Source organism: Anopheles bellator, chromosome 1 (genome assembly GCF_943735745.2).
Source record: "Anopheles bellator chromosome 1, idAnoBellAS_SP24_06.2, whole genome shotgun sequence".
NCBI classification, from domain to species: Eukaryota; Metazoa; Arthropoda; class Insecta; order Diptera; family Culicidae; genus Anopheles; species Anopheles bellator.
In genome coordinates this window covers 58,758,773-58,776,386 of record NC_071285.1, presented here as the reverse complement: position 1 = coordinate 58,776,386, position 17,614 = coordinate 58,758,773, and the positions used below count along the sequence as shown (strand labels likewise).

The following is a 17,614-nucleotide window of genomic DNA, read 5'->3' as shown; positions in this document are numbered from 1 at the left end:
TATATCTGCTACACATATACGCACACACAACATGGATCACATGGACAGAGAGAAGAAGACGCACGCAGAGGAGCGCAGGCTGGAGGAGTTTGTACGGGTTGACGGGATCAGCTTCAAGATCAGGTTCCTGCCCCACCAGACAACCCTCGCACACACAACACCGAGGCCGCACGGGGATCGTTCCCCCTAACCCACTCCCACAGGAAGTTCCCACTCTCCCACTCTCCAGCGCGATTGACTAAAAACGATACTGACGAAATCTGATTCCAGGCCGCGGCCCTGGCCGCGCCCTCTCTACAGGTAGAGGGTTCCCTGCTGCCGCACGTCGAACTGGTGCAGGTAGAGCTTCTTCTTCGACTTGTCCGACGACGACTTGTGGGGCCGCAGGTCCCACACCAGGTTCGAGAGGCTGCGCGGCCGGCTCAACCGGCGGGACTTCTTTTCCGGCAACTTGCCCGAATCACCCGACGTGCGGCCTCCGCTACGTGACGAGTCGAGGGTACCTTCGCCACCGCGTCCCTGAACGGCGGCACTGGCCGATTTGGACAGCAGGTGGTTCTTATCCTGGGCACCCTTCGGCGACGGAGAGATCGGTGTGGCCGGATGCGAGTCCTGCGGGGTCGTCGCCGCCAGCTGCAGACTGCTCAGACTTTTGTATCTAAAATCGAAAGGAAGTCGAGGTGAGACGGGTTGGTGAGCCGGGACACTCCTGGAGCCTGCTTACCTGATGTGGAACAGCGGACTCTGCGGTTCGACGGCAATCTCCTTCGGGGTGACGGCGATCGACGGGTGCTGCTGCAGGACCACGCCACCGGTTGCCGTGGGGCTGATGGCGGCCGAACCGGGCGTGGGGCTCTTCTGGTGCAGCCCGATGTTGCTCTTGAAGTACAGCTTCGGAAGCGTCGGCCGTTGGCGCTTCTCGGGCAACTTCTTGCCCGGGATCGTCTCGATCGGCGGTGGGATCGGTTTGTGGTCGAGCGTCGTGATCGCCACGGTGCCGCCGCTACCGTTGTTGTGGTTGTTGTTGATGGCGTTCAGGGCAGCGGCCACGCTGTTGTGCTTCGACGAGGACTCCAGACTGTTCGAGGCCGTGTGCAGGTGCAGATGGTGCTGGTGCAGATGCTGGTGCCCGCCGTTGCCCGGCGTCTGCTGGCTGTGGCCGATGTGGCCGGCGTGGTGGTGATGGTGATGGTGGTGATGGTGGTTCGAACTGGCCAACTGCTGCCCGTGGTTCGAGTACTTGATGATGTTGGAGTAGCTGTTGTTGTTGTTGTTGTTGCTCGTGTCGTAGTGATTGTTGTTGTTGATGGCGTTCGATTGGGCCGTCTTCATGTTTTCCACCGTCTTGAGCTGGTGCTGGTGTGTGGCGGGGCCGAGTAGCACCGAGTTCGAGACCGGGGTCGTGGTGGCGGCCGTCGGCGGCGACGACGAGCCCCCGATCGGTTCGATCGCCTCGAACTTGTACAGGTTCTTCGGCAGCGGAGCCAACCCACGCACGTAGTCGTAAATCTGATCGATCTCGTCGTACTCGTCCGCGATCGACCCATTCGGACTGCCTCCTGTGCCTCCCCCGGCACCACCACCGCTACTGCCACCGATCGGTGGGGAGTAGCGGTTCGAATCACAGCTGTTGCTCTTCTTCAGCACGTACCCGTTCGCGGTCAGCCCGGACGTGAGCGACGTCTTGTTGCGCCCATTCGCCCCGGCCCCCAGCTTCGAGGAGTCCTTCTTCTCCTTCTCCGTCAGCTTGAGATCGATGATCTGCAGGCGATCGCGCGCATCCACCAGCAACCGGTGCGCCTTGTCCAGGAAGCGCGAGTACTCGATGAAGTGGTCCAGCTGGTCCATGTTCTTGGCCCGCTGGATCTTGATCTTCGCGTTCAGTGGCACCGAGATGAGGTCCATGTCCTTCTGGAGCGGCAGGGCGAATATTCGGTCGACCTCGACGCACCCGAGCAGCCGCAGCTCCGGCACGAACGGCTGCTTCAGGCCCTTCGGGGCCGCCCCGTGCACCAGCCGGACCGTGACCGGCATGCGCTTCTGGAGCAGGTTGCGCACCGTGTGCACGCCGCTGATGCTGTCCTCCTTGGCGATCGGCGAGAACTTGGCTTTGGCTTCCAATGGCAGGTTGACGATCTCGTCCTTCGCCGTCCGGCACTGCAGCTGCTTCCCGTTGTCCGAGATCGTGGTCAGTATTTCGCCCGCGTGCACCGACTTGCTGTTGTGGTTGCAGCGCAACGTCTCACGGACCAGCACCCGGAAGTTGCGCCGCCGGGACAGCTCCAGGACGCTCTCGATGCATCGCGTCGATCGGCCGTCCTCGCTGAGCAGCTCAAAGTACCCGGCGTACGTCTCCGGGATCAGCACTTTCGGGCCGACGTTCGTGTTCTTGCGGCCCTCCTTGATCTTGACCGGCTGCGCCAGGATCTGGTACTTGCGGCCCGCGTTCAGGAACAGGGCCGTGCTCTGGAGCGACGGGTTCGAGAGCGTCGGCACGCCCAGGTTGTAGTACTGGCCCTTGACGATCTTACCGACCGCCGGCAGCTCGCTGCTCTTGGCAAAGTCCCGCAGGTACGCCGGGGCCGTGTCCGATGCGAAGCGCGACGCCGCCAGGATGATCTGCCCGTCCGTGGCCGCCATGTTGTTGGCGCCGCCGCTCGAGCTCGGCTGGGCTGCTGATGCGGCCGCACTGCCCCCTACCGTCACGTCCTCGTCGACGCCGTCGCCGTCACCGCCGTCACTGTGGCTGTTGTTGTGGTTGTTGTTGTTGTTGGCGGTGTCGTCCTTGCGGCCGAAGCGCAGATCGCAGCTGATCGAGAGCGGCAGCAGGCCGTTGGTGCGACTCCGGCTTCCGTCACGCTGCTGACGGGTGGTGACCGCGTGCGACGAGCGGCTGCGCCGGATGCGGAGAAAGTAGTTCGCTATCTGCTGCCCGATCGAGGTCCGTCCGTCCGCCGTCGAGGCGTCTATCACATTTTCGACCGAGTGCGTGGACGGCGACGGCCCCCGACGGTGCCGCCGTTGCAGGATGATGTTGCCGCCGCTGAGCGCCGTCTTTGCCGCCAGGACCGGAGCCGTCGGAGGGCTCGTCGTCGTCGTCGTCGTTGTGCTGTTGTTCGAGGGGCTCCCTGCTCAACACATCGCCAACCGATTGCCTGCGGGAATAACCGTAAAAAGATTGTGAATTAGGGTCCTAAAGTTATCAAAAAATCGGTTCAGCTACGAAACCTTTATCTTAAACGCAGCGTAAAACGCATCTACATTAGTAATGAACCTCGGAGCGACTGTTTGAGCCCACCGGGACTTCAAAGCGACAAGTGTTTAACGCAATTCAGCGCCAGCGCGAGTGAAACCCTACTTCATAAAGTGTCGAGTGGCGGCGGCTTCATAAAATTTACACACAGCTCAACTCCAGCGTCCTCAAGTGGCCTGGCCGGGGCGCGTGCGGGCGAAGGCGTTTGCCTAATTATTTCGGTAAAATAAACACAAAAACCCCCGCCGCCGTGGTCGGGACAGAAAGTGCCGCCATTTCTTTCAGCTGGCGTATCACGTGCCGCGTGGAGCTGTGACCCACATCCATTAATCCACCGGCGGCTAGGCCAAGTTTCTGGGCGCGTGTTTTCACCCAACGGCGTCAAACGTGATGTCGGAACATGACGACCGGCGTGTGCATGATTTAAATTTGTCTTGAAACGGAACACTTCGCCGGGCGAGGATTTGGATGAAGCATATTTTTAAAGTCGACTGTCAGAGGCTCGGTCCCTCGGTCGGTCGGTCGGTCGAGCACTAATCCTCAGGGGGCGGGCCGAACGCCAGATTTATTCTGCCCCCTTATTGCGCGCTCGGCACTCGAAAGCTCCTGGCTCTTACGGGATGTGTTTTACGAGCCCGGTTAGCATCTTAAGAACTGCGCTTGTTCATTAAAACCCATAAAGTTTCCGTAAACCAGTGGCTTACCGGTGACACTCCGGTGTGGCGCTGTGGACTGTTCATGAATAAAAATTAACGACACCCGGACGATAAAGAGGACCACGTGGACCAACAACAAACCGCCCGGGCTCGGTAGAACCGAAGAAAGCGATGTGGAGAGCGATGCTGTAAAAAGTGGCTTTTTGAATGAGCAACACCTAAGCCGGGCCTGGCCGTGCCCGGAAGCCCGGACTTCTTTAGCCTTTTAATACCAGCAGGTAGCAGGTGGCACTCGAGAAGCGAACGCAGAGAAAGACGCTTTTTTCTGTTCGGCCGAGGAGCCGAGGGACAAGTAAGTCAAGTGGTTCGCCTCAAACAGGACACAGGCAGGACAGGGAGGCTTCCGGTTTGTGGGTCGCTCTGATTCAAACCGCAAACCAGCAAGCTGGGGGCCCAGCTGAGGGCAGGTGTGATAGAGAGGAAGGTGATACGGTGATTCTCGAGAAAAAATTCCACAAACACGCACGCACTGTTGGTTCAAGGAATCATCCTGCGAACTGGTCCCGGCAGGTGGAGCGTTATGACGGCGAAGGCGTTCTGACGTGACCAGAGACCGAGAGCACATCAAAGCACCCGTGGGCCGTGAAGGAATCCGCGACAAATGGCGACGACTGCAACGCGTCGCCCGCTGGTGCGATGATGATGATGATGATGATAATTATTAATTACCGTCAGTCGGTTCGCCAAACCGGCCACCAGCAGCACGCGTAACTGCTGGGCGCGGCTGGATGGACAAACGAATTACAAACGAAGAAAGGAAGGGCAGCAAAACAAGTAGCATCCAAGTGAACAATAAAATAGGATAAAAAACCCAAATACCCGACCCGGGCGGCACCGGGGAAACGGGTTTTCGGGGTGCGAGCTGCGAGACCGGATTCTAATTAAAGAAACCCAACGGATAGCCACCTGACGCCCGGGCGCGACATGACACTCGGTGTCCCATTCCGGGGCGCGCAGGACTCCCGGCAGGATGGGCTGTAATTAAAAGTTCTTCATCAACTTCCAACCTCCGTGCGCGCCGGCTAAGGTCGGCCGGCCGGTCGCCATCGGTAGCCGGATTGAAGGGTGGCTACGGAAAGGGGAAGCGCAAACGAAACGCCGGGGACCGGAGCCCGGAGAGTTCGTGCTTTGATTTACGGGCGGGAGGAATCGCCCTTCGGTGAGCCGTGTTTTGCCTGCAGCGTCGCGATCAGTCCCCCCCTCGACGGGTGATGTCCTCGTTACGGGCCGGCCGAAAGAATGTGGGCAAAATGGCCCCAGAAATTCCGCGCTCCGGAAAGTGCCACCAGAAACGCAATAAATGACAAGCCGGCCGTCAAACGCGGTAAGGAGAGCGCGGTGGCTGTCGGTTTTTATTGCCATCGGCCAGGGACAGCGATAAGGCCAGGAATTAATCTGATACACACCCCCAAAGGCGAAGGCGAGAAAGGTGGGCGATTCTCCCGGGCGAAACTAGTGAAATGAATCTTTATGGTTATGTCTTGTTGTCGCGTGTTCCTCGGTGCCATTAGTGCGCGCGTTTTGGGGTCCCGGCTTTGTGTTTTGCAAACGAATAAAATTAACACCTCATACCGCGGCAACGGGCGCCCGACCGCGCAAATCGGCAAATTGTTTTACAACCCGAGTTTTCCATTGGCAAAACATTCGCCTGGCGCGACGGGTCCTGGCGGGGTCTGAGTCAAAGTTTCCAATGGCGACCGCCGCCGACGGTCGGAAAATGCCCGGAAAGATTATCGCCCGAATCGCGGGCGGGCGAAAACTCCGTCCCAGAGCCTTGCCCTGCCTTTCCGGGCGGATTATCTGACTTTGCACGTCACGCACGACCCGGGCGAAAAGGTCACGGAAGCCATTAATGAGGTGCCCCATCAGGAGGGGCCAATTTCGAGATGATTTTATAGACACTAAACCGCCGCCTCACTCTTATCTGTCGCATAATTTACGGGGCCATGAACGTTGGATTAGGGCCCCGCTTCGTGCCGTTGGTCGGAGAGTTTGCACTGATTTTACCCAAGCAAAGGTTTTCAGCGTCCTAATAGCCAACAAAAGAAAAATAAACACGAATCTTTAATTGAAACAGGTTCCCGGGGTCCGCAAAAGGGACCAAGCCACCCCCAGCGGCCCAAATCAATTGTCTATTCTCAGCGTTTTCATCAACTTCCGCCATCGAAGAATCGAAGTTGATCTAGAATCCTTTCATCATCGCTTTTGAGGGGGGGGAGCCGCCATAACGGAAGCGATGGCCCTTTTTAATGGCCCTCGAGGCATGGCCCGGACCTTCACACGGAGCACGAAAAAATGCGGCCTCCAGCGTTCAGGCCCAAAAAGTTGTCCTTCTGCTTCTTCGCTCTCCGAGGGTCCGAGAGGGTCACTTCGGCGAACAGGATGTGCTCCGTGCATTCCGTGCGCCATTGTCACCGGGCCCCGGCCCGGGATCGTTTCGAGTGTGCAAATATGCTCTTTTTATGCTATCGGATTTTTCAAACGGCCTCTTCCTCGAGCGTCCGCTTTCGAAGCATAACGTACGTCGTTCATGAATTTTTCCGCTTGCAGTACTCGCTGTCGGGCCGTCGGGCCGCACTGGACCCTGGCCCCGGACGTTGATGCAAACGGTGTACATGTGTATAAATAATAAAACTTGCTGGCGTTCCCGTCGCTCGGACGAACACGGATCGGATCTTTCCTGCGCTGCGTTCGATTAAGGTACTTTCTGGCACCAAAAATCAGGCAAAATGGGACACCCGAGAGCCCGCCGGTTCCCGGGCTCAAAAACTAGACCCACTCGGCCGGAAGTAGTGGCAACGGAGCGAACGACGGCGACGAGGTTCCATTAGGAGACGAAGATGCTGCGTTATCTGCACCATCGGCGCTTTAAATTTTTAAACGAGAAAATCTCGTTTGCATGCGACGTTGATGGAAGGGGCCTCTTCGCAGAAGCGTCGTGTCGGTCGGAAAGTCACTCTGGGTCCGTGGGGTCATTAATTTTGGACATCGTCTCCCCCCCGGTTAGTTAGGTTTTTCTTCGGTGCAGAAGTTCCCGTCACATATGGGGTCCTTCTTTTCGATGCCGCATCGACAGCCGTTTGACTGTTCTATGCTGTCGTCGGGTGAGCATAAAAAAACGAGGAAAATCGAAACTCGAAATCATAATAGAAGAGCGTTCAGTTCTGCTGCCAGAAAGAGTGAGAGAGCGACAGAGGGAGACAGAAACTGAAATGGAAAAAGTCGAGAAGCATTATGTGGCCGGGCGAAGGCACTTTCTAAAGATGGGCATTGCTAATGATGCAACTGCAGCTCACGCTCGCCCGCTGCGGGGTCCACAGGTTGGCAGCCGGAGTCGGGGCCGGAAACTGGTTCGCGACGCCGATGCTCCCTGGTCCGGGCTGGCAACATCATCGAACAAGATGCTCGCTTTTAATGCATGCAAATTACGGTGCGCCCGAGCCGGGGCCTGTTGTTAGGCGGACTTCTTGGGCGGACAACACTTGGCGGGTGAATTCAGAATTGTTCCCGGGTCCCGGCCGGCCCAGTCGGAGGTCACCGTACGCGCACCGTTTTTTCTTAATGCCACGGACCGCCTAGAGGAACATTATTTTAAGTCCAACATACGAGCGACCCGTGAAGCGGCAGCATCCGGTTCTAATCCTGACTGACCGGGCCCGTGGGTCGGCGCCTCTATGCAAATTGTTCACAAGCATCCCAAAGTCCGTAACCACGGAGGCTGCACGGAGCTGTGGGTCCCGTGTTCACATTTCAGTAAATTGTCGGAGGCCATTATTTTATGGGCCTTTTCGCGCGGTCCGGAAGGTCGCTCAAAAACGTTCCGGACAAACCGGATGTTTGGGTCAAGAATGCTCGCGTTAGTTTGGGCGATGGGAATTTGGGTTCCCACACAAAGGCATTTGCTGTTCGGTGGCTCGCACGGGCCCCTTTCGACCGCATCCGGTTTGGCCGTAGGTGAATCGAGGGAATGTGTACATACTGATTAACATGATAACCGGGATAGGTAAGTAGAATGCGCCTTTCCGGTGGCAACATTTGGCGGCTTATTTCGAATGAGCTTTGCGGCCGTTTAATCGGTTCCGGAAGGACCCGAGCCACACGACACCGTTTGCGTCATTTTATCACCAAAAACACACGCGGCCAAACGCTTTGACAGCTTTGTTTGCTTCATTTTGAGAGAGCATAACGAAGGCAGAGCAGGCGGTGCTGGTTCAAAAATATGACAATCGCGCGCAGTAGGCTATGAAAGTGAACGACAGCCAATAGACGATAAATTCTGGGTTCCATTTATTAAATCTCGGCCAAAAGGCTCCGCTGTTGCGCTCCTGTTGCGCTCGAGGGCCAGATGTTTTTCGCAGGCCAAAAACCGAGGCACATAACTCATAAATTTGCCGATGCGAAAGACCGGCACCGGCACTTTTATCGCCGGCGACAGGCAATCGCCGGCACGGCCGGCCGGCCGGACGGACGGTTCCCTAAAACCGATCTGGTTTGGCCATCTCATTTCCGCCGATGGCAAAAAATTGGTAAACGGTTTCGATCGTGCACCATAAAGCGCACCGATGTTTGATTTTACGATCACCCAAGCGCCGAGTGGCCCAGCCGAGAGTGGCCAAGATGTTGCCGGCGCTTTATGCTACGCGCAATGTATGGCCCTAAGTGCGCCCATTTATGTAGAGCATAGAGAGAGAGAGAGACAGAGGGACGCACTCATAAGTTGTGAGATGATGCAAGTAGCAAGAGCTCAGGAAGAGACCCTTTTTAATGCTTCGAAGGGTGTAAAGAGTAATTGCGGGGCGTTACGGTAGCTCCGGCTCCGGATCCCGGCTATTAGGGGCATTTGCAAAGGGGAGCATGACAAACGCAAACGCTTCTTGCGGGATTTATGCAAACGGAGAAAAGCATCGATCGGTCAGCCCCGGGGCGAATGTGTCCGCACCGCGATAAAGACACCATTGGCTCCCTGGGGGCCCTGAAAGCCCTGAAAGCTGGGCATTGGGGCGACCGAGGACGAATTAATGTCCCCAGAGCAGGAGCAGGAGCCACGGAGGCACGGAGACTGAACGGTAATTAATCCGCATCGTTGCTGCATGCTGCGTTAAGCATAACCGGATTATGCTGGCCGCTCGCTTGAACAACAACAACAGTGACTGCGACTATTGACGATCGCATGAATAGATTATGGTAATAATGGAACCGAGATGATGGCCGACGATGGCCAATGAAGATAGTGACGGGTGTAGATCGTTTCTGGCGACTGGCCCTGGCGACTGAGCTTGTTTTAAAATATTCATCGTGGAGCGCCGAACGGTATTTATCAAATGTCAAACTCTCGCCAACAAAAGCAGGGCTGCCCTTTGATGAATGTTTGATGAAGTCTCGGTCCCGGGAAAGGATCCGGGAGCGAACTCACGACGCTAATCCCGTCGCACGCGAGACGCCCGATTGGTCCTTTAGGGCGGGACCGAGCCCTGTGTAAGACTGGCAGCCGGACTGGCCGAACGGTGACAGCAAGCGTCGGTCCCAAAACGGCACGGCTGGACACTAATCTTACCCAGGACCCAGCTGGAGCTGCTGGCAATTAATTTTTAATTATAGTGATTTAGTTTGGGATAAAATGATTAGTTTATAATTTATCACTTTCCGGTACGGGCCCGGTCAATGACTAGGGCGATAGTTTGGGCTCCGAAGGACCCTTGAGTTGAGGGTGCCTTTGGAAGACGCTGCGCCGATTGTCCGGTCCAGCGGGCGGACTATTTGCGTTTGATGAAATCAACACACGCCTTTGGTCCTTTCCGTTGATAAGATTATCAACGAAGAAGACGCAGTCTGTGAGACCCGAGACAGAGAACGGGAACTAGTTTCCGAGACGAAAGGGGTGGCAATAAAACCGATTTAGACATCAATTAGGCGAGCGGAGAGAAAAAGGCGAAAGTTGTGAAACGAGCCAAGGGCCCGCCAGCTTACGGGGGGGGTGACATCACGGGGCCGTGGGGGTTCCGTTTGACATCTGTGGGGCAACCACCAGGCAGACGGCTTACGTAAGACGACCGCGAGACGAATCTGCAAAACGATCGGCCGGGCCAGTCCAGGAAGCGCACGCTGATGCCCATTGTCCGCCACAATGTAGCGCCGGTCCCAGGGGCCAGGGGACACCTCCCCCCCCGTCCCGGAACAAATTGGTCTCGGCACAAATCTAGGAAACCGGAGAAAGGTGTCCTCCTCCTGACGCTCACGGGGATGAGTTTTATTTCTGTGGCTTGGCTTTCGAAAGCAACCGACGGAAGTGTAACATAAAACCTGGACACAAAAAAGAGCGGAGCCCACAAAACCCACAACCATATTCGAAGGGCCATCCCCGGGACGGGACGGGATCGCTGTGGTTTACGCGGACGCGACTTCGGTCCACCGTCTGCCGAAAGAAAATGGAAAGTGAAGCCCGTGAGCGTGTGAGCCGACGACGGACAGACGTTTGAAAAGGTTTAATGAAGCGCCCGGCAGTCGAATCAATCGAAGAGAAGCATTTTATTGTTATGGAAAGCAGTCGCGGCTGGGAGCCATCTTCCGGGAGCGCGTGTGACAACCCCGCCACCCTCGGATTCGAAAGATGGGCCGCGGTTTAATTGCTGCCATTGGTGGCCATTTTACAACACAAAGCGGTGCGCGCAGGAGCTGTTGTTGTTGAGCAAACGGAAAAGGGAAAGTGTCTAACACGCTTGTCAACACGTCATGTGGTCACCTTTCGCCGCGTGGTTTAATAAATGGTGCTCATCAGGGGAATATGTTCGACAACCTTTGGGGCTGTCGATCCGGTAGTTTATTAGGCAGTTTCGACGGTCCCGATCCCCAAGATCCGCATCCTAATTAATTCACCATCAAGACACACGCAAACCTGAAACTCGACGCCGGGCAGATTTGTTATTTTCGGCCAGCCGTTCGGCCATTGGCCCACGTTCGTTATGATTTATGTGGCGCATCCGCACGGTCCACTATTAGATCATCCGGGACCCGTTTTCGACGGCAGATGACATTTCAACTTTCCAGCTCCTCATTGCAGGTCGACGAATCAACGTATCGAAGGTCGACGATCCGGATCGATCGATGATGCCACCGACCGACCCGAGGACCCGTGTGGGTGGTGTCATGTTTCTACTCCATTTTTGGTACCGTGCCGAGCGCGACCCGCAACTGTCATCATCTTCAATGTCAACGTCGTCGGGGCCAGGGGGTTGAATTCGACGCGGAATGCCCGAATCGGGGGGGTCTGATTGAATCGAAACCACCGAAAGGGCACCGAGAGTGCCATTTTGGTTGGGCCTTTTTGTCGGATTTTTCGTTCGACGGCCCACCAATTTGGCCCTGGCGCGCAAACGGAGCAAATGCTTAATTTCCTCACAATTACAGTGGGTTGCTGTTGCTGTGTCGATGAGGGGTCTGTCATTTTGTGTCGCGCGCCGAGATGCTCCAATTCGTGGAGGGACGCGGTCCAGCTCGGTCCGGGGTCCAATCATCTCAAGGACGATTGGAGAGGTTGGATTAAGAAACAGCCGAGCAGCGCCGTAGTGGTGGCTAACGGCCGGCACTATCGTTTAGATCGCTTTGGTGTGCTAGTGAGACACGTGGGGATTGACTGAAACTGAAACACGACCCGCAGGTCCAATTGCATTTAAAAGCCCTTTCAACAATCCGAAAACACAGCCGAAAAACTTTAGAAACCACGCAAACCGCGGGGTGGCACAGAAATTGACCGTAAACTTCTTCTGGGTGCTGGTGCTGCTGCTCCGGGCAAAGTACCACTTAAAACGGCACCGTAAATTGGGATAATTAGATTAAATTACACCGAAATCATGCGAATGAATGGCTAGAAAGCGGTCCACCGTTCTCCGGGTTTTTTTTCGGCGAAGCGAGGCTTTCGGTGGAGAAATTACATGAAGATAAATCGCCGCAAGGTTGCGAAGAGAGCTTAAGCAACGGTTCTAGCTTAAAAGACCGGAAGACGGTTTACCATTCACTCGCACTCGGTTGTTTTAATCCAAGGACGGGAACGGGAGCAAAAAGTGGCCCCGTCCGGTGTGGTGGAGGATTTCGAAGTACCGAGCGGCTAAAAGCGGTTATCCGCGCCGCTGCATTCAACAGCTGGCCGGTAATACATCTTCCGACAATTAGGATAAAACTGGGGCACGATGAAAGCAGCCCCGGTGGGTTGTGCTTGCAACGGACGGAAAGCAAATCCCACCCTTGGCCGGAACTCCTGTTTTTGGGGTGTCGTGTATGGCAAGTGAAAGAATTTCGCTCCGGTGCGCCTTGGCTTTGGATTTGGTTGATTCAATTGAGGCTCCACTTTAGGCGCTCCCGATTATCTGCTGAAGGAGTTCAATCAAACAGAACATTTGAAAGGGCCCAAAACTAGGATCAATGGCTGCCAGTGGGTACCAGTGACACGGCCCGCTTATCTTCATCGACTTTCATCGCCGGCTGAGCGTGATTTTGATTCGAACTTCACGCCGGTGACTTGCGGCTTTTTTAATCCCTTCGCCAAACATCACCCTGCTGCCAGCAAGGGGACAGCCGGATCGAGAGAGCGAGAGAAGGAAGAGAAACCTTCACCTCCGTCGGTGCCTGTCAGCCGTCGATAAGTGTTGATGGTTGTATTGAACTCTTACGAATACATTCCTTTTTTCGAGCCTCTCCGCGCTACGGGGGGGGGGCATTAATTGAGAGCGCCAAACAGATACAGTCGCCATTTCCCTTCGCAGGAGCGTCACGATTTATCGGCGGAACAGAACACTCGATTGAATAACTTTCCTCCGGTTGGACCTTTGCGATGGGCGAGAGAGAAAGAGAGAGAGAGCGAGTCGAAGAAATCGCAATCTTGACCGACCACAGCGACCGAGCGGGTGGTCAGCGGAAATCAAGCGTTTGATTAATTTCAGCATCCAATTCGCGGCCAACCGAATTCAACTCCATCACCGTCAGCCGGCCACAGCGCCTTATCCAGCCACTAATGATAGCGATGACGCTCCCGACCGGAAAACGGCCACCATCTTGGCACCGACCGAAACCGATAACGCGAATGGTGAAAGATTTATGGTGGACTCACCACGGCCTGGCAACTGACTGCGGCTTACTGACTGAGGCTGACTGACTGACTGACTGGTTGGCTCGCTGGCTGACTGGGCGGAAGTCAATCGATCAAAGTGCATCCCCATGTCAGGCCCAGGCGGCGGATGAACGTGGTGGCCCACTTTCTTCGAAACGTGTTTTAGATTTTGGACCCTGACCAACCGACGGACGGCACGGTCCCGATGCAGACTCGCTGATAAGAACGATCCGTTGCCGGCCGGATCAACGGGATCAAAATGTAAATTTGGGTTACGGGTCCGTGCACTTCAGAGGTCCAGCCACACAAGAAACAACAGTGCGGACGACCGGCAACTCGATCGATGGCCAAACACAAAACTAATCGCCTGTAATTTATTCTTAAGATCGTTGAATAATTGGGCATCGAAACGTGACGGCGCGAGAGTTCCGCGACCGCAGCGAACGATGCACGGTAGCAAACGATCGGGGACCGAAAAAGGAGATTCAACTTCGTTTTTTACTGTCGCCCGGCGGTCAGGAGTCACCACCGTGGGGCAAAAAATGGAGTTTGGAGCAACGAAAAAACTTTGGACTACGAACGGTGCTGGGGTTCTGATCGTAGAGCAGGAATCGTGATCTCGAACGTTGCACAACGTCAGAATGGTTTTTTGTGCGCGATAATTATTCGAAAAGCAGTTCAGTTTGGCCAGAAAAAAAAACGGTTCTACTCTTCGCAGATAATACAGAACACTGCCTTTGGCGCGAACGCTGCGTAGGTTTTCGGTATGCCAATGCCACCGTAAGCCCCTCTAATCGGCTCCTCGAGCAACTAGGAAGGTTGCTGCAGTCTTACTCCGTACTTTCTGTCCTGGGGGCGTGTAGGTGTTCAGAATCGCCAGCCGCCTTAGGCGTAGGCGACGAGCGACGGCGACACTCTTATATTATCTTCTCAAACGGAGCGGCATTTTAGAATGGCCATTCTCGGACTGACGCAGCTTGTAATTAAATTGTACAATTAGCGAAAATTAAACCACCGACGTCAGGTGGTTCTCGCTTGACCGCCTGAAGCCCACAGCCCTTTCGAGATTACTACCGGGCTACAATTTAGAAGGGCTGTGTTCGAGAACGGAAAACTTTACCGGACCGCCCGCGGGTGAAAGGCTTACGGCGTTCGTTCGGCAAACCGAAGAAAGATTGCGGCTCACCGATAGGAGGAGTCCTATGGCGCGTGTGGACGTGAAAGAGGTCGCCATCTAATGACTCACTCGGCAAAAATCATTGGCCACGCCAGGAGCGATAAAAAGCATTGTACGATCGGGGGCTAGAATGGTGTCCAAATGGTTCCTGGCTTAGTCATCTACCGCGGGCCGTACGATCGCTGGGTGCAACACATTTAAATGGAGCCGGCAGCTGGCCCCGACAGGCATTGTAGATCGGTTCGGAAGATCTGCAGCCAGGCTGAACCAAGCTGAGCTGAGATTGACATACGACGATGGATTTAGATTTTCCATGCGCCACGCGCCATGGATTGGGCTGACGATTGATGTCAAGGCGAGAGCACAGAATAAATAATAAATTTAAAGCAAGGCTTACCGCGAGGCAAGCAAGCGCCAATGTGTTGATCCGAATTCGAAGCCACCGCTTCGAGGGCTGCGCTCGATTACGACATACGCGAGCCTCGAATATGCATGCCAAACGAAACGATCGGTGAAGTTTGGCGAAGCGTTGTTTCGCCGGGCCCGATAGTCATCTGCATCGCGGGCCCGATGGGCGGTCTGCAGGAGCAGCAGCAGCAGCAGCAGCAGCATAAACTCAGAAGCTAATGTGTGCGGCCGCAGCAATGTTGCAGCTGATTGAGCTGTCGAAAAGCAACGCCAAGGCCAACGCAGGCCCCCACGAGTTCTTACGTTCCGTTGGCCGAGTAATGGTTATGAATATTCCATCAACCCCTGTCGACCCAGCGGCCCCAGCGGTGATCGAAAGTTGGGTGTCTAGACGTTGGCATGCCGATCGAGCGAAATCCTGGAACGAGGCCCGCCCGTCGAACGAAAGTGAACTGCTTTCTCGGTGCGGTTTTTGTACCATTTCTCTCGGCTGGCCTCCTTTTGCCGCGAGAGACGATTGAACGATCATAAACCGTGCCGGTGAACGTGGGGCACCCGGGAGGGTGAGGAAGGAAGTGACGTGACGCTTCACGCTACGGCCAAAGTTAATGTCAACCCGCGCGGCATTACGCGCGGCCTTCGAGCGAAAGTATAAAATGGAAAGTACCCTTGAGCCATTATCATTATCGCGCGGGTCCTTCGGCGACGCCATCGCACGGGGCGCCGGAACCTGCGGCCAGCCGGTAAGCGTCGGGGACGGGGCCGATTGATTGTCTCATTATCTCTCAAGCCAGTCCCCCGGCCCAAAGCCGTGGCGTGATCGATCACCCGGGTTCGTGTCTTGCGATCTCTCTCCCAGCAGCGTTCAAGTCTTTCGTTTCGATTCGGCCAGAAACACTCCGGCCACCAAATCGTACGCCAAAAAAGTGAAAATCTCGTCCGGGGCGGGCCTTAGAGCCAAAAACCAACAACATTCCGACCGTTTGTGCAGTTTGTGTGTTCGGCGGCAATTCCGGACTCGAATTCCTCGCGCGTGCTGGTGCACCCTGATGGTGGCCGTTTGCGTTGTGACCTAATTAAAGTTTGTGTGTGTTTTTTGTCGGTGGCGGGGTCCACTAATTTGCTGCCTCACCGAGCACCGCGGCCGGACTCGAGAGGGCTCCGTGTTTTTGTGGCTTTAGCTTTGTGTCAGACACACTTCCACGGTTCTATCCCGCGCCTCCCCGACACACGTAAGCGTTAACGAAATTAATCATTCCATCACTTTCTCGCTCTCTCTCTCTCTCTGTCCCTTCTGGCGTGCTGTTAGTTCGCTTCATCGCCACATTTATTGCCAGCCGTGGCAAGTTTTCCTCCGTGTTTGCTGCGTCCCATTACGTCCAAACGAATTCCCGCCGGTGGCCTTCTCAGGGCCACGGCGCAACACATTTTGGGTGACGAGACGAGAGAGCGCATGTAATTACGTTTCCGTCTGGAAAGGCCACCGGCTGGCCCCATTTCCGAGGTCTTCTCTGGTTTCTGGATGGAAAAAAGTGAGCCGTAATCAAGGTTCCCGCACTAGAGAAGCAGTACAGTCGGGAGCGGGAAGCGGGAGCGCTGGGCCCTAGTGGTCCAGTTTCGTGAAATTGTTTTTGCGTGCCTTCGCCACGCGTACCCTCCAACCCCCCTCCCGCGGGATGGTCATTTCGCACCCGCCGGACCGCCGGCGGGTGTTGGCCTATCTTCTCGCGCCCGCGCCGAGTGCCGAGTGTGTTTAATTAAATTCGAACCGGTTGTTTCGCTGTGTCCGAGGGAATTCGGGTCCGGCCATCCACTCAGCTGTTGCGCGCAATTGCAGGAAGGGGCACACACCTGCTGCAGCCGCATTCACACGATTACCGGCCGCAAGGCCACGAGCCGAGCGCAACGCGCCGGGCGCATAAATGGAAAATTATTTTATCGTTAACCAATTACAAAACAATTTCGCGCGCACACCAACGCATCGTCGCCGTGTGAGACAATGGCGGGTTCAATGGCCGTTATGGGGTGGCAGGTTGAAACAAAGCTTTCCCAGCCAAACGGAAGTAAGACGATCGTCGTTCGTTAGTTTTTTCGTCGTTGTTTGAATGTCGAGAAAATGACACACGCAAAAAGCGAGCCGTGACCGCGGACCGCGGACTGTAACTGAATACCTTAAGGCGAACGTTCTCACGCCGACGGGAACCGTGAAATCCGCTTGCTTACCTGGAAGTAGAGAAAGCAACAGAAACAGGACGTTAGAGATCGATCGAGGAGGGGGAAGAGTTGATAACAAATCGAATTCGTTGTTTGATTTATGTCCGCGCAAGAATTCGTGTGATAAGAGCAGTTCCGTTAAGAGTCACCCAAAAAATCGAGGGGCGATCTCTGATATTTTTTAAAAATTCTTTAGGTAACCTAAGGACCCTGATAACTGATAACAATTCTCAGTAAATTCTTCTTCGATTCTTCGATCGCCCATTCGGCACATGTGGCCGGGCGCCCTCGGTGTACTTGATCGATTCCTTGCCCAGCTCGGCTCGGGTCGCCCAGCGCCAGTCGGAACCAAAGAAACCAAATGGCGGTTGATGGCGAGAAATGCTGGTTCGTTTCGCTTGCGCCAAGACCGCGCGGTTGAGTCCGCGTAGTCCATTCCATTTCTGCACGCTCTCGTGGGCGGTTTAATTGGTTTCCGTGAACCGTGCGCTATTGCGAAGGGAGCGCACACGCACACACGCCATTGGCGAGGCGTTTCGAATCTTCGCACCTCACGGTCAGACGGGAATTTATTTAGCGCACCTCTGGTGCAACCGGTCCGGCGACCCCGCGCCGAGCCCTCAGCGCTGCCCAAGGTCAGAGAGCCGCCTTAAATCCAGTGACTCCAGAACAGATCCCGCCGGCCAGTGGACGATTTTTCTAGTCGCAAAGTGAACGCGGGAGCGAACGGACGTGTTTTTGTCGCC

General features: G+C 55.4%; 1 protein-coding gene across 1 annotated transcript; it reads right to left on the bottom strand.

Annotated features, from left to right (window-relative positions):
• Positions 1 to 260: 260 nt before the first annotated feature.
• LOC131206403 (midnolin homolog) lies at positions 261 to 2,640 on the bottom strand. The gene is made up of 3 exons (XM_058198942.1): positions 1,174 to 2,640; positions 725 to 1,122; positions 261 to 658 (listed from the first exon to the last, which is right to left on the bottom strand). The coding sequence occupies exons 1-3, from the start codon at positions 2,638 to 2,640 to the stop codon at positions 295 to 297; spliced, it is 2,229 nt and encodes a 742-aa protein (XP_058054925.1). The 3' UTR covers positions 261 to 294.
• Between the last annotated feature and the right edge of the window lie 14,974 nt (positions 2,641 to 17,614).